This window comes from Emys orbicularis, chromosome 3 (genome assembly GCF_028017835.1).
Source record: "Emys orbicularis isolate rEmyOrb1 chromosome 3, rEmyOrb1.hap1, whole genome shotgun sequence".
Taxonomy (NCBI): domain Eukaryota; kingdom Metazoa; phylum Chordata; order Testudines; family Emydidae; genus Emys; species Emys orbicularis.
In genome coordinates, this window is record NC_088685.1 from 149,961,266 (window position 1) to 149,977,778 (window position 16,513).

The following is a 16,513-nucleotide window of genomic DNA, read 5'->3' on the forward strand; positions in this document are numbered from 1 at the left end:
TGCTTTACAACAAAACGATTAGCATTAAGCTTAGAAAACAGAAACTTGGATTGATTTGGCATTCAATAGGTACAAAATGAGTGCAATTTACATGCTAATGGAGCAAGAGAATGTAGCAGGAAAAGCAGCCAAGGCGGAGATGTAAGATAAATCAGCTCTGCACTTCAATTTACCCCTGTACCACTCCCTGAACTCTGATGGTAAAATGAATCTCTGGGCAGAAGACCAGCACAAGGCTTTTCCACCACTTTTATCTCACTTCAGCCTAAGGGCCTTAGGCTGGCCCTCTGCAGAATTTCACCCTCCACAAATACAAAATCAGTGTAAAGTTTACTACTTTGCTACTTGCCATTTTCTGACTAATTTTATACCCACATTACTTTATTATGTACATCACTGCTGAATTTTGGCCCTAGTGCCCAATTTTGCTCATATTGAAACCAGTAGCAAAACTCCCATTGACTTCAAGAGGAGCAATGTTGGTCCCATGGTTTTGCTATCAGATCTGTACTTTAACATTCCACATTTTAGAAACTCAACTTTATGGAAAACAATGGTGTTTAAACACAGTAATCACTGCGCATCTAGTTGAAGTTAAATTGTAATAATTAGGTCATATTTGTGGCATGTTGCAGATGCCTGTCTTGGGTATTTATTAAAAAAAAAAAAAAAAAAGCAATGACATTTTTAAGTGGGTATAAGGAAACAATAGACAGTTTTATGATGTATTACAAATGTGGCCTCCCATTTTGTCATCCTATGATCTGATAGCAGTCTGTGTTGTTATTCAGTAACTTCAATAAAAGGGCAGCTGGGAATTGCTGTGAAGATCTAATGCAACAATTTTTTCATCTGCTGTTACTGATCACATAAAAAAACAATTTGTTTAAAATTTCTCCCCATAACGTGTATTAGACATGCTGCTGCCTCTTCTTGTGTTATAAGAGGTGATAGTAGAGTAATGCAGTTTGCTCTGCAACGCTTCATATGTTTTATATACAAATTGGAGAAACTTTTTGGATTTATCCTGCTGTAAATGAGATCAGAATCTGGCCTGTGTGATTATAAATCAAAGATTTAAAGAATTTCAAAAATTACTTGGGTGAAAGAAGTTAAGCTGATTTTAAAACCAGAGTTCAAATTCTACTTGTATTAGTGTAAATCTAGAATAATTCCATTAACTTCAGTAGAGTTACTCAGGATTTATGTTTGTGTAGTTGGAGCAGAATTTGTGAGGAGGATCCAAATTCTTTCGGTATTTTTGGCAAAATTATGAATTTGTCATCTGGATTACCATTTCATTTATTTTTGAGAGTGGTAGGAGTCTTGTTTATATTATCAGATGTCCTAGTTGATTGTTTTGTTATGTAGGCTTGGGCTGTTTTGGGTGGGTGGTTGTCTTAATTTTGTGTGTGTGTTTAAACTTGTTAAAGAGCCTAGAGGTTAGGATAGGTGATTTTAATATATTTTAGGTGTCAGTAGAACACAAATTTTCAGGGTTCATAAAATGTGACTGATTTTATATTTTTATCCCCGACTCCTACCCAGAATGGATGATATCTGTCTGTTTCTGTGTCTGCATAACTTTATCAGCTTTTATAAAGTGTCTATCACTATAGCATCTGGATGCTGTGTGGGGATTACAGAAAAATGGCATGATCTCTCCAGAGGGGCAGCTGTTCTCTGTCTTACTCTTGGGTTAGCCACTGAGCTCCTATCTACCAACAGGTGTGTTTAATAATGCTCTAGCTATGGAGGAGTAGCAGTGTGAGCTTCCCTTTTCCACCTGCACTATCTGGTGATTTCTGTTTGCAGCTCTTTGACCCCTTATGTCATGATTTGGCAATGTGAGTCTATCCATATTGACAGAGAAACAAAGCATTATGAAGAAATTTGGCATTTCCTTCATTGAGTGTCTTTTTGAACAAGGTAAAATACAGTGCAAGTAATTGCCCTCTGATTTGCTGAGCTAATGAGTATGACAGTTATCCAGTAGTTTCTATTTAATATCTTATGCTGTGTGGAGTGTTAAACTGGTGATGAGGTAGCCATTTTTATATTGTATCAAACAGAATTTCTGAAACTGATAATCCACATTCTTTGCTTCCTTTTTGTCTAGACACAGGCATTAATATACACAGAAGTCCATTTATCCAGCAATAACAATGTACTTAAAATATAAGTGAAATCATTTCTTAAATTGTGATAAAGTCTTCCAGTGGTGAGACTGATAGATTTTCATTTCTTCATAGCAATGTTGACGTAAAGGATTTTAGATGGAAGTGGAAGAAGATTTGTGTATCAGAGTGGTCCAGTGTGGCCATTAATTGTGGAGTTCCATTTACTTTGTCATTAAACCTCCAGTTTGAAGAATATTGTGACATGCTTAGCAAGTGTTAGATCTTCTGGATTTCTCTTTGAAATAAAAGGTCATAGGTCTATTTATTCAAAGGCCATGTACATTGGCCAAACTGGACAGTTTCTATGCAAAAGAATAAATGGACACAAATCAGACATCAAGAATTGTAACATTTAAAAACCAGTAAGAGAGCACTTCAGTCTCCCTGGACACTCAATAACAGACTTAAAAGTGGCAGTTCTTCAACAAAAAAACTTCAAAAACAGACTTCAACGAGAAACTGCAGAACTGGAATTAATTTACAAACTGGACGCCATCAAATTAGGCCTGAATAAAGACTGAGAGTGGATGGGTCACTACAAAAAGTAATGTTCCCTCTGCTGATACTCTCACCTTCTTATCAACTGTTGGAAATGGCCCACGTCCACCTTGATTGCATTGACCTCATTAGCACTACAAAAGTAATTTTCCCTCTCTTGATATTCACCCCTTCTTGTCAACTGTTGAGAATAGGCCACCTTATAGACTTCCACCTTAATTGAATTGGCCTCGTTAGCACTAACCCCCCACTTGGTAAGGCAACTCCCATGTTTGTGTGTGTGTGTGTGTGTGTGTGTGTGTACTGCTTACTGTATTTTTCAGTCCATGAATCTGATGAAGTGGGTTTTAGCCCACGAAAGCTTATGCCCAAATACATTTGTTAGTCTTGAAGGTGCCACAAGGACTCCTCGTTATTTTTGCTGATACAGAATAACATGGCTACCACTCTGAAACCTGTAGTAAAAAGGATGTTGAGAAAACAAATACTCTTTCTTTTGTTCTCATTCTTCCATATTTAGGATGAGATTTTCAGAAGCACCAGAGGGACTTGTGCTCCTAAATACCTTTGGTGCTTTTGACAGTCTCCCCTTTAACAAATACTGGATTAGAATTAGAAAACTGGAATGAGTTCATAAATTATGTATGCAGGCCTTTATCTTCAGCTTTGATTTGCGTTCCAAATTCAGAAACATTCTTCACCACGTCTGCCCTCATCTTTCCCCAACCTTCTCATACATCATGATGTTTGGGACAGCTGTCTTAGTCCTTTCAACTCACTCTTCTAGCTGTTTCACTACCCATTGTGATCCTTTCCCTTGTTAGCCCGTGGCACTTTTTCTTTCAGCTCCACTTAGCAAGTTCTGTTGAAATGTTATTGGCAAAAATGCTATTAAAGATTCTAGACTGCATTTTCTAAATGTGTGATATTTTTATTTGGGTTGTATAAGAATCACTTCGGCACTGTATACACTAGCAGGTTATTGCTGTTGTTGGAATAGTTTTAAATACAGTTGTTGATTATGAATAAGGTTGCGAGTCTGTCAGGGAAGGCACAGATTCTGTGACTTTCCGGGACCTCCATGACTTCTGCAGCGGCCGGTGCAGCTGGCCCAGGGGCTGCCTGAGCAACTTGGGTGGCTCCCCGGAAGCAATGACATGTCCCTCGGCTCCTAGGTGGAGGCATAGCCAGGGGGTGTCGCATGCTGCCTCCGCCCCGAGTGCTGGTTCCGCAGCTCCCATTGGCCGTGCCATGCCCCACCCCCAAGATTTAGTCAGGGGTATATAATATATGTCATGGACAGGTCACGGGCTATAAATTTTTGTTTACTGCCCATGACCTGTCCATGACTTTTACTAAAAATACCTGTGACTAAAACCTAGCCTTAATTATGAAACAATAATTTTGGGGATACTGTGGCAAATTAATAAAATCTGAGTCCAGAGGCAAAATGCAACTAAAATATTTAGTCATGAAGATTATTTGTTTTTATATTATAAAATATATTTGTTACTGTAAATCCTTATGCCACCTTTCTGAGAGAAGGAAAAATATCTCTCCTAAATCAACCAAAATGTAAACAAACAAATGTAACAAACAAATATAAACAAACTTTGTATAAGAGACCATCTTTTTGTTCTCTTTGTATAGTGACCAGGACACGTGCTAAGCTATGACTGGGATTCCTGTGCGCTACAGTAATACAAATAATAAACAATAACATATTTAATGTTGTATTCCTCTATTATCAAACTTTCTTTAGCTATGTAAAGTTCAAGAGGAGATGTACCACCGAAGAACACATTTATTAAAGAACAAGACGATATGGAAAACACATGTTGAGATTACATAAAATATTCTGATTCCAATTTAACACCCAGGTCATGCACATGTACCATTAGCTGAAAAATTCTCAGTGACTAGCACCCAAACAATCTTAATTCCACCCCACCTTTGTTTTAAATATTTTAAGGACCAATCCAACTTCCATGAAAGTCCCAAGTAGTCTTTCCTTTGACTTAAATGGGTATTCGCCCAGGGCCTTGCATATTTTTTTTTAACATAAATTTGGATAATTGAATATACTTATTATTTGTTCTGTGGTATCAGATTTGATGGTTTGTTATGACCTAAACTGTTCCAATTTTAATATAGTGGACATAATATTATAATCTGGTATCAGTTATGTTTAGAGATAAAGTTATTCTTTAAATATAGACTAATGATATTAGGGGTATATACAATTAGTATGCTCAAGAAGAAGATTGTAGTTTGACTGTGATTACATTCTATAATAATGGGGGCTGTAAGAAATTACCTTTAGATAGATATTTGAATTATAGTAAGGTTGTTTTGAATTGTTTAGTGCAATAAACTTTAATTTAAATTTAATTGTTTTCAAAAGTAGCTGGTGAAGCTCATTGAAGTGGGGGATGGGCTGTAACATGATATGAGTTTTATAATAGATTCAAACAGAACAGCTCTTTGCTGAATAGACTGCAAGGCTGATTGGGAAAATAGGAGCACCATCCTTGGGTGCAACACAACAGTTCAAATTAATTGTTATGGTTAAGCAGGTGTTAGGCTGCTGCTGGCTTTGAAAAGCTGTCTGGCATTGCTAACTAACATAACTAGACATATTGAAAGATCTATTGAGACAGGAAGGAAGAAAAATGCAGAGATTATGGTATACACTATATGTCTGAAATTTGAAGACAATATGATTGTTTAAAAAAAACCTGCTTTTTAGTTTAGATGGAAATTGCTCCACCAACTTTACTACACATGGCATGAATCTTATTTCAAAAGGGGAAAGAACTGTTTTCTATTTTAGAAGACAGTGTTTTGTTTAAAAAGCAAACTACTTTGACAGAAACTGCCCAAAACTATGTCCTCCACCAAAAAATAGGGAAAATTTCGACTTGCTGATGGTTCAGAAAATCACAGCAAGGAAAAAACTCGGTGATCTTACATAATAGGTAGGATAATGTAACTATACATTTTGTTGCTTTACGTCATTGATTTACAATGCTGATACTGATATTTATTATTATTACTATCTAGAAATTTTTTTTTCTTTTAAGGCCAAATTCTGGGCTTATGTGTCTGTAAGGGATGCAGTATATCAGTGGCTCTCAACCTTTCCAGACTACTGCACCCCTTTTAGGATTCTGGTTTGTCTTGTGTACCCCCAAGTGTCACCTCAATTGAAAGTTACTTGCTTACAAAATCAGACATAAAATTACTGAAAAATTGCTTACTTTCTCATTTTTACCATATAATTATAAAATAAATTGACTGGAATATAAATATTATTATGCGTACATTTCAGTGTATAGTATATAGAGCAGTATAAAAAAGTCATTGTATGAAATTTTAGTTTGTACTGACTTCGCTAGAGCTTTTTAATGTATCCTGTTGTAAACCTAGGCAAATATCTAGATGAGCTGATGTGCCCCCTGGAAGATGTCTGCGTACCGCCATGGTACATGTACCCGGGGTTGAGCCCACTGCAGTATATTCTTACTGCCACCTGTACTGGTCCTTCTTTCACCAGGCTGACTGATCCTGATGTATAAGTGGGTGCAGTTTGGGGTAGAAGGGAGTGGAGTGATGGACATCAGCTTTGTTTTTAGAGGCTGGAGTTGTGCAGCAGGCAGCCACCTCTCAGAGGGTTTGTATACTGCAAGATTTGCAGATAATTGAGAGCCTGTTATGGCTACAGAACAGCTGGGGCCAGGATTTGCAGGGTTTGGTTATTTGTTTTCCAAGATGCTATAGATGCATTCAGTTAAAATTTTAGGGAAACAATATGGTCTAGTAGATTGAGCATGAAAGTGAGAACTTGGAGTCCTTGAGTTATAATCCTGACAGATCTAAATAATCATTTTGATAATGCTAAGAGGCTGGGTTTTGGAGACTGACATTCTCTGTCCTCTAGTTCTTTCTCAAGTGCTCTATAACTTATGCCTTGTTTGTTCATGGGGGTATTACAGTACTTAGCTCTGAGGGAGGTTTTGCTGCAGTCTGTGACATATGCTTTGAATGCCGTTAAAGATTAATTATTGCTGTGCTTTTGCATCAAGGAAAGCTATTTTCTTGACATTGTTGCTAGCTAGTGCTAGGACCACTTGTATGTATGTTTTTTTACACTATTACTATGGCATATGGATGTAAGAGGAGTTTTAGTCTCCGCTTTAGTGGAAGGAAATAGGTGAATCATTTAACCTTTCTGTTCCTCGTTTTACTGATCTGTGAAATGAGTGGGACAATTCCCAATAGTGCATTGAATATTTGTAAAGAGAATCTGGTTCCTTGTGTCAATAGTGAAGTTATATAACTTGCACCAATTTGATGTTTAGTGGGTGTGCAAAATGTGTCCAATTTACACATTGAAAGGTGGAAAGCTGGGGAATGAAGCAGAAAGCTACTAACAGGAGGGTATATAATAAAAGTAGCCTTCCACAATTTATCTTGTATTCTATTCTTTGTTCATCAGCCTTCTGCCTGTCATCATGTAAGCATGCACCTTTAATGTCAAATCAATGTGAGTTACACATCTTTACCACATATACAGTTTATATCACTGCTGAATTTTGCCCATTTTGTTTTCAACCATTAGCTTTAATTCTGTCTTTGGGAAACTCTGTAATGTTGCCATTGTACTTTGGGGGAGGGTTTGTTGTTTCCATCATGCTTTGCTTCACCGGTACTTTCTAAAATGTCTTTTTTCTTAGCTAACTGTTCGCCACCATGCCAAAATGGAGGGATGTGTCTGCGACCTCAGCTTTGTGTGTGTAAACCAGGGACGAAAGGTAACTCCTGTGAGGATACTGTCGTGCAAGATACTTCTTCCACCGGAGGTCAGGGCCCTGTGACTCCACCATGGCCAATTCCTCAGCAGGCTGCTCAGCAGACTTTCTCTCAGAAGGTACAGGTTCCACAGAAAGTCAGCCCGGTGGCTCAGATGATGTTCACTCTCAAGCAGAAGTCCCCTGTTGGATTACCTCAGCAACTGCAATCGCAGTAAGTTCCCCCCCCCCCACATTCTTTGTTTCTTTCTTTTAAAATATATTAGATTTAGGGAGATGCATAATTTTAAAACAAAATATTATTCCTTTTAACTGTCTCTGCAAAGCTGAGAGACTGTTTATTAGCTTGGAGATCTTTTCAAAGAGGAGTTGTGTAAAAGCATCTTTTTTTTTTTTTTAAACCTCATTAGGTAGATCCACTGTGCCTTTTATAACATATGGGCCAAATCCATTCAATGTACTGGAGAAGTGCCATTAAAGTCAATGTGCCTGATTCTCTTCTCATTATGATTTTTACACTGATGTAACTATGTTGATTTCAATGGAGTTTACTTTTAATTTACACCTGTGTAAGATGAAAATAAGGCCCAAAATGTCACGACTGAGTTTAATTGAGAACAGAATCCAGCGTGGTAGGACTACGCACATGAACGAGGGGAGTAAAATTTTACCTTTACATTGTGCTCTGGTGGTTCTTGGCTTTTTCATTTATGATATGTCTTAATGGCTAGAAAAGTTTATTGCTTTTTCATGGTAAGGTTCACCGATCTGTCAGGATGGTTACTTCAGCCTGTTTGGAACTTGGGGGCAGAACCAGTCACTGGCAACAGGGGAATTTTCCCCTCCTGAAGTTCCCTCCAGTTTTTTCTGCCTCCACAGCGACTGGTGGCTCAACCAGGCCTCCCTGCTGCAGCGCTTTTCTGAGGAAAATGCCAAACTTTATTTACAATGTTTAGATTAACAATTTGGCTCAATAATGTAGCTGTCTCATTCCGTGCTGTGTCCCAGGGCTGCGTTTACCTTTTGGGGAGACTTTCTCCTCCACTCTGCTTCCCTTCTGAGGCACGGTGCCCCTGTAGGTTTCAGGGAGAGCTCTATGCAGAGAAAACCCAGAGACAAAAGGCATGGTCTGTGTCTCCTGCCTGTTGTCTGATGCTTCTTGGGAGGGTGTAAGAGGAGGGATAAGGATTTCCTGTCACACCTAAAAGATTGCTGCTGCTATGAATCATCATGCCCTAATGTCCAGATTAATATTTCCATCTTCTGTTTAGGCTGCCATGCCTTGTCACCGCCTCTATCTCTTCCTCCAGCAGTTGTCTAAGGAATGAGGAGAAGGACAGCATCCCAGATGTGGAAGAACTGGCAGGCAGTAAGGGGCCTCTTGGCCCACTGTAAAAGGGGTATGCCTGCACTGTTGTGCCCTCTGCCCTGATTTCCCTATCACAGATTCTCAGGAATAATCCAGAGGCTTATGCTCAATAACAACCCCCCTTTTTGAGGACTGGTTTATTAACCTAAAACAAATTGAAGTTCAAGTATCTTCTGCCCCAGTCTCCCACAGGGCATAGCCTTCTCTTCCTGAATTCTGTCTGATTCCTCTAGGTTTCTCAAAATAAAGTGTCTGTCTACTCACTGCAGTCTCCCACAGGGCATAAACCCTCCTCCCTAAGGTCTATCTGGCTCCAAGCCTTTCTGCTAGGCACTGTTATCAGCCCTTCCCAGGTTCTGCTCAGTCTCTTCCCCATGAGGTTAGGGGGTTGCACAGGCCCCTTTCTTGGGGCTGTGTCTACTGGACTCTCAGGTCGTTCCTCCAGCAGCTTCCAAAGCTCCTTTCTTCCTGAGTCTTAACAGCAGAAGCAGCTCTCCTTTCTCATCTTACCTTCCTGGGATGAGAGAGGTCCATGGGTAGCTCCTCCCCTGCTGCTGTCTCCCCCTTTATAAGGCCCGGGTGCCTTCCCTTAAGCCCAGTTGGGCAGCAGATAATCACAGGTGCACTGGACCCTGCTCCCTCTTAAAGGGGCCAGTCACCCTGTGACAAACACCGTTTATTTCTTTCTGCTCCGGCCTCCATTTTATAAAGGCAAAAGGTCCCTTAGTGTGCACCAGTTAAAACTTAACCTGGTATCACTACTGAAGATAAATGTGGCTATTGTCCCTGGTGGTCAGGGACTCTGTTTCTAACTAGGGGAGATTTTTTTAACTGAGAGAGTGGTTGGCTCACTATACAGGCCCTTCACATGCAGCTAAGTTCAGGTGGGCATTGTCTCAGCCCCCTCCTTTGGGCATGAAAACTCTCAGGGGGCATCGGACCAACAAAAATAAACAGTCATCCAATACCCTAAGTACCTCCATGTGCTTTCACAAGCAGCACGAACACGGGTGGACAGTATTACAAGTATGGTTCCTCTCAACCTAAAAATCACCTGGTTAAGGGCTTCTTCCTAGAAAAGGTGGCGGGGGGGGGAGAGGAAGTGGGATTTGAATTGTTTCATGTAGTTATATGGGGCTTTGGTCCTTGGGATCAGATGCTCAGATAAATCAGTTCTTCGAGTGCTTGCTCATGTTGATTCTAAGTAGGCGTGTGCGTGCCGTGTGCGCAGTCGTTGGAAGGTTTTTTCCTAGTGGTATTCGTTGGGTTCGCTGTGGAGCCCCCTGGAGTCATGCCTTCAAGGCAGTGTATATAGGTCCCTGCCACTCCGCTGCCTCTTCAGTTTCTTCTTACCACCAGTGACGGTCGTTGGAGCTGAGTGTCTCTCTTGCTTTGGCAAGTGTTTCCCCAAATATCTCTTTTGTCAGCCTGTAAATGGTTAGTGTTAGTTACAGTAGTTAGTTAGCATTGGGGGTCCCCCCCCCAGTTCCTTCCCCTCCTGGGGTTCGGGGCATGCCTTGATCCCAAGGCTTTAAACTGTGTGGAACCTGCCACCAGGCCATGCCAAGGGGTGACCCCCACGACTCCTGCCTAAAGTGTCTGGCGGAGACATCAGACAGATTGCTGCAAGATCTGCAAAAGGTTCTGACTGAGAACGAAAAAGGAAAGGGACTTGAGACTCAAGCAACTCCTCATGGAGGCAGCCCTCCATCCCCAGACGGCTCTGGGCCAGCTCGAATTCACTGATGCTGCATAAATGGCACAAGAAAACTGATAGAGGGCACTCGCCCATGGTGAGAGCAGCCGGGACTGACAGCGTTAGCATTGTGTGTCCCCTGCAGGGGCACTTGATGCCTGTCTCACAGGAAACGGCACCGTCGACTTCGGGCCTGCAGAGGGGTCTGTTGAGTCTGGTGCTGTTGGACTTTCCTGCTAGAGAGCGCCAGGCGGAGGAGTTGGAGCTCCCTTCCACCCCGGACGCATTTCAGGTAGTCAGGGACCTGATTGCCATGATGGCACCACAGTCCTCCGCCAGGTGGGACAAACCTCTGGCACTGCAAGGCACGGCGCCATCCAGAGATAAGCCTGCGATGATGAGGCACTGCTCACTGTCCCCAAGGCACCATTCCCTGGCACCATCCTGCTCGGCACCGCTGTGGTCTCTGCGCTCTGAGTTCCAGTCATCGGACTCAGAGGCAGAGTCCTATTACTCCAGGTGCAGCCGGCACCGATCAGAGTGGTGCTGCTATAGACAAGAGGCGGGGATGGTGCTGTGGCCAGTGCAGTGGCAAGGGCCTTCGCAGTGACCTTTCTGGACCCTGTGGGCATACCATCAAGCCCAGCGCACTTATTCCAGCGGTTCCCAGTCAATAGTTTTGGAAGGGCATGCCCCTTTACCACCCCGGAACCATCCCCAGTCACAAGGCACTGAGACGGCTTCAGACCCTGGCGCAGAGCCATGTCTGGGTCCCAACTCCAGCACCAAGGCCACTGCTGGTGCAGAGCAGGTCTCACCCAGCCTTTCTCCCAAAGGTTGTCTCTCAGTTTCATGCCAATCAACACATTTTTCTCCCAGTTTTTTTTACCCTAAGCCACACAGTTGGGAACAAAGACTCAGCTCTTTGGATGTTCGGCAAGCATTGACCTTTTATATCGAACACACAAAGCCATTTCATAAGTCGAACCAGCTGTTCATCACAATAGCAGACAGGATGAAGGGCCTTCTGATGTCTTCTCAAAGAATTTCATCGTGGATCACGTCCTGTATCCGGGTATGTTATGGTTTGGCAAAGATACCTGCCCCTGCACTGATGGCACATTCTACAAAGGCACAGGCCTCCTCAACGGCATTCCTGGCCCAGGTCCCAATTCAGGAGATCTGCAGGGCGGGGGGAGCACGCAGCCCCCTTTATAGCGCGATATACAGGCGCCACTCCAGGGGTCGCAGCGGTGCTCCCCCAGTACGGGTACTGCTAAGGGAAAAACTTCCGGCATCCATGCACGTGGCGAGCATGCACACCTATAGTGGAATACACCTGAGCAACACATCTCGAAGAACGCCAGTTACGGAACAGGTAACTGTCCTTTATGAGAAGGCAGCTGGGAAAAAACGGTTACCTATCTTAGTGATACAATGGGAAACTTTATGGAACGTGGAGGCTATTCAGGAGTCAAGGAGAAGAGTCAATTAACAATCCTGACTCCTGCCAGACACTACAGAAAGGAATACAGCTCACATGACAAGCTGAAGCAGTCCAGGGAGTACAACAGGAGAAAATACCTGTTTGCAAGAGGTAGCTAGAAGAAGGGCAGGGTCAGTAGCTTCCCACTGTTGCATCAGAGCTATAAGCAGGTCTCCAAATTAGCTTTACCTGGAATTAGGCCCCCCAGTTGGTACCAGGCTCTCAATTTGGGAGCAAAAGAGCTTACATGTAGCTTTGACTAAATGAAATCACTGGACGTTGCCCAGAGGGGGTACCCAGTGGAGCTGTACAAGAATTACAGGAACAGCTTTGTCCCATTCGCAGTCTCAGCAAACCATGGAAAGGTCACAACATGAATGAAATCATCCATCATCTACTTCACGTCAGAGCACGGCAACCTGTTTCCCATCCTGTTTTTATCCCCTGAGAATCAGGGCTCTGCTCTGCTTGTTGCTATCTGAAACATCTAAATAAGTTCCTCATGGAGGCTTGTCTTCAAAGTGTTCCCATTTTGCCATCCTCAGACAATTCTTATGTTTTGCAGATGGATGGCAGCTTTTTTCTTTTCCCAGCTTTGATTATTACCATTACATCTGCTCCCAGGATCCCTCTCCATGATCATGGTAGCAATAATATTGGCTTTAGGGAAGAAGAAAATTCACTTAAATCTTCCTGGACAATTTTTTCTCATCAAAATTCTGAACAGAGTGAAGGTTGAAGCCAACAAAGTATCTTGGATTCAAGACAAAACAGACACGTGGTCCAAGAGAAGTCCATTCTAGGTCTGTGTTGAGGATACAAGGTCTCATCTCAGAAGAATGTTAACAGAAGATGAAGATTGCCATAACTGAAAACAAATGGTGTCACAGAAACAAAAATTAAATTCTTATTGGAGCCTGTTGGGAATTCTGATCTCATACACAGGGATGCTTTTATGATACAGAGTTCATAATATACCTATCTAGTAATTCTGGGCATTCCCGCCTCATCTCCCCTTATCTCATCCATTGGCAGAGATCCAGTTCCAGTTGTATATTCTCTGCTCCCACAACTGGTGAATGCAGAGAATCAGGGTTTTTTTTTTTCTTCTTTTTTTTTTTTTAAGGGATCTTCCCAATTCAGTTCAAGGAATTGGTACCAGAAGGAGAGAGCACGGTATCCACCATTTGGAATACAATGATTCATTGAATTCTCGGAGCTTTGCTTCTTCCATGGATAACAGACCTGTTCTGGTCATGACAGTCAATGAGTCTGATTGTGTTCTTCTTTCCAGTTATTATGAAAACTCTATCAGCTCTACTCCAGAGAAGTTCTCCTGTTCTAGGTAGAGCAAAATTTCCTATTTCTATGTGCACTGCTCACCAAAGGAGAGATGAACTCCAAGACTTACATGGTAGAAGTTAGGTTAGCAGAGTGATTCCGACACCCAGAAATATTTCATTCATTGTAAGTCAATTTGGAGGGCTGGTGACCAATATCTTTGGATCTGGAAACAGTAAAGTACCCTGCTTCTCTGAATGTCAGGACCTGTGATGCGAGATCGTGAATGACATCTTGCAAAGCCAGGCAAGGTCCAAGCTATGTGCCTTCCTACCTATTCCACTGATCTCCTGGGGAATACAAAAGATAGAAGTGAGAGAATAGTAGTGATATGGTTTCTGACTTTTCAGTTAACCTAGAGCCTGATTCACCTAGCTTTGGACCTTCAGATGTGTCTGCGTCACAGAAGAGCTCTGCTACTGCAAGACCAATCCTCCACTGGGGACCAGACAGATTTATTTGGATGAAGTGATTATTGGTCTCATCGACCCCAAAAGAGAAGTGAACAAATAGAACATATTCTACTGACTGGTGCAAAGTCCATAGTTGAACTGCCATGTTAAAGCCTTGAGTGGCCATAGCCAGGAGGGCTTTATTGTGGATGTATAAGAGTGTCCAAGGAAAAAGGTCAAGTCTCTGTAGTATAATGCTCTCAGCATGTTCAAGAGAAAAGAGTTTTTGTACAGATCCCTACTTTATATGCTTCCTTAGGATGCCAACTTTATCCAACCATGCAAGGTCATAGAGCATGAGCTTGGAACCTCATTTTGCTCTGAACAACACTACCTATATTGAAGCTCTGCAGAAGGTGATGTTATGTTTCCTACCCTCTAGGGTAGGCCTCCAAGAGCATACTGCCTAAAATCACATGAGTATTCTTTATTGGAAGTTGGGAACTTTCTCTAACTAAACCCATTAATGTACTTTTAAATCAGTTTGGTAGTCCCTCACAACTGTCATAGCATTCATTTCCAAATTACATTCAAGAAAAATTCCTCCTTTGGTTAAGTTTCAAAGTTCAGTCCTTAGGAACAATGCAATATCAGGGCAGAGTAGTGATGACTGCTGTACTGAGATCTGCTAGACGGTCATTAGTTAACCAAATTCTACATATTGGTCATCCAATCTTAGTGAATGACTTTTTTCCTTTCTTTTGGCTGAAGTCTTCTTTGGGCCTTTATATTAAGGGGAGGATGGAGGAGATATTTATATGTAATCTACTTCATTTTGGATGTGGCATAGAATGTTTTGGACCTTGAGGTTATATATAGTTCCTTTCTTATCTTTTGTTGTGGTCCTGTTTAGCATATGATCTCCGCTGTGCTTGAATCATACTCTTGTTAGATTTTATCTGTTATTTGCTGTTCTTAGCAGTTTTAGGTATTTTAGATACTTTGTCTGGTGTTTTTAGCTTTTTTTTTTTTTTCCTGTGGCTAGAACACTTGGCTCCATGGCTGGCTCTGTCTTGGTGTTGATCACATTGCGGAGCTGAGAGAGAGGTTCAAAAGGTGCCCTGATATAGTTTCTGAATCCAGTGCCAACACCAGGAGTGATTCTTTCTGGGAGACATAAGAACGGCCATACCAGGTCAGACCAAAGGTCCATCTAACCCAGTATCCTGTCTTCCGACAATGACCAATGCCAGGTGCCTCAGAGGGAATGAACAGAACGGGTCATCATCAAGTGATCCATCCCCTGTCACCCTTTCCCAGCTTCTGGCAAACAGAGGCTAGGGACACTATCCCTTCCCATCCTTGCTAATAGCCATCTATGGACCTATCCTTCATGAATTTATCTAGTTCTTTTTTGAACCCTGTTATAGTCTTCGCCTTCGCAACATCCTCTGGCAAAGCGTTCCACAGGTTGACTGTGCATTGTGTGAAGAAATACTTCCTTTCCATTCCTCCTAACTGATGTGTGAGGTGTGTCTGGCTCTTATTCTAAGGGCCTACAAGGATCAACAAGTGAAATGTCAGACCTTCCTGATTAGGAAACCCTTGTGTGTGGGCAAGGGCTGGTTCAAAATTTTTAATCTAAACTGTTTTTTGAGGAAATATTGGGTTTTTAGCTCTGATTTTTGTGTGTGAGAAAAAAGTGTCTGCTTTCCACAGAAAAAAATTGATTTCTCCCCCCCCCCCCCATGAAAACCCCAAAATACTTGGATTTGAAATGCTGCTGTGCCTCATGGCAGTTGTCATTTGATTGCCTCATCATGACCCCATTTTCCTCTATGGGCTGGGCTCTCTGGCCAGTCTACATCTTCCATGATGCACGAAGGCCAGGGACTCCCCAATGCAATGTTACCCCTCTCCAAGAGATACAGATTGACCTGCATCATGAGAAATGTAGTCTGATCAGGGAGCCTGGCCTATAGAGGAGTATTGGAGTGTGAAGCACCTGATCTACAAGTCCTGTGAGGCACCACAGCAGTATTTCCAAATAGAAAATTTTAAGTTTTTGACAATTTTTTTCAGTATTTGAATTGTTGATCAACTCCAGTGGACCCATTAGGTGACCATGACCGTTGTTCCATGAAGAATTCTAGTAGGTTATCTTTGACTTCCAAAAGCCTAAACGCAAGGGCTTAGAAGTCATTTACTACAGTTTTGACACCGCTGCTGACCATGAAGCTCAGTTCCATGACTAGAGAGATTCTGCCTGAGAAAAAGAAGGCTAAGTCCACAAAGGCTTTGAACAGTGCCATGCTCTCTGCAGTATCAAGGCTTTGATCCCTGGTATTGCCAACCTCAAGAGATCAAAAATCATGAGTGGCCCAAAAAATCATAACAAGGAGTCCGGTGGCACCTTAAAGACTAACAGATTTATTTGGGCATAAGCTTTCGTGGGTAAAAAACCCACTTCTTCAGATGCATGGAGTGAAAATTACAGATACAAGCATAAGTATACTGGCACATGAAGAGAAGGGAGTTACTTTACAAGTGGAGAACCAATGTTGAAGGCCAATTCAATCAGGGTGGATGTGGTCCACTCCCAATAATTGATGAGGAGGTGTCAATACCAAGAGAGGGAAAATTGCTTTTGTAGTGAGCCAGCCACTCCCAGTCCCTATTCAAGCCCAAATTAACGGTGTTAAGTTTGCAAATGTCTGAAGTTTATCTTTGAAGTCTGTTT

At 42.0% G+C, this 16,513-nt stretch overlaps 1 protein-coding gene across 1 annotated transcript in view; it reads left to right on the top strand.

The window, feature by feature from the left end:
• LTBP1 (latent transforming growth factor beta binding protein 1) overlaps window positions 1-16,513 on the top strand; it is a 320,752-nt gene that overhangs the window by 19,244 nt on the left and 284,995 nt on the right. The window contains 1 exon segment of the mRNA XM_065401641.1: window positions 7,415-7,703. Within this exon segment, the coding sequence (XP_065257713.1) occupies window positions 7,415-7,703 (289 nt within the window).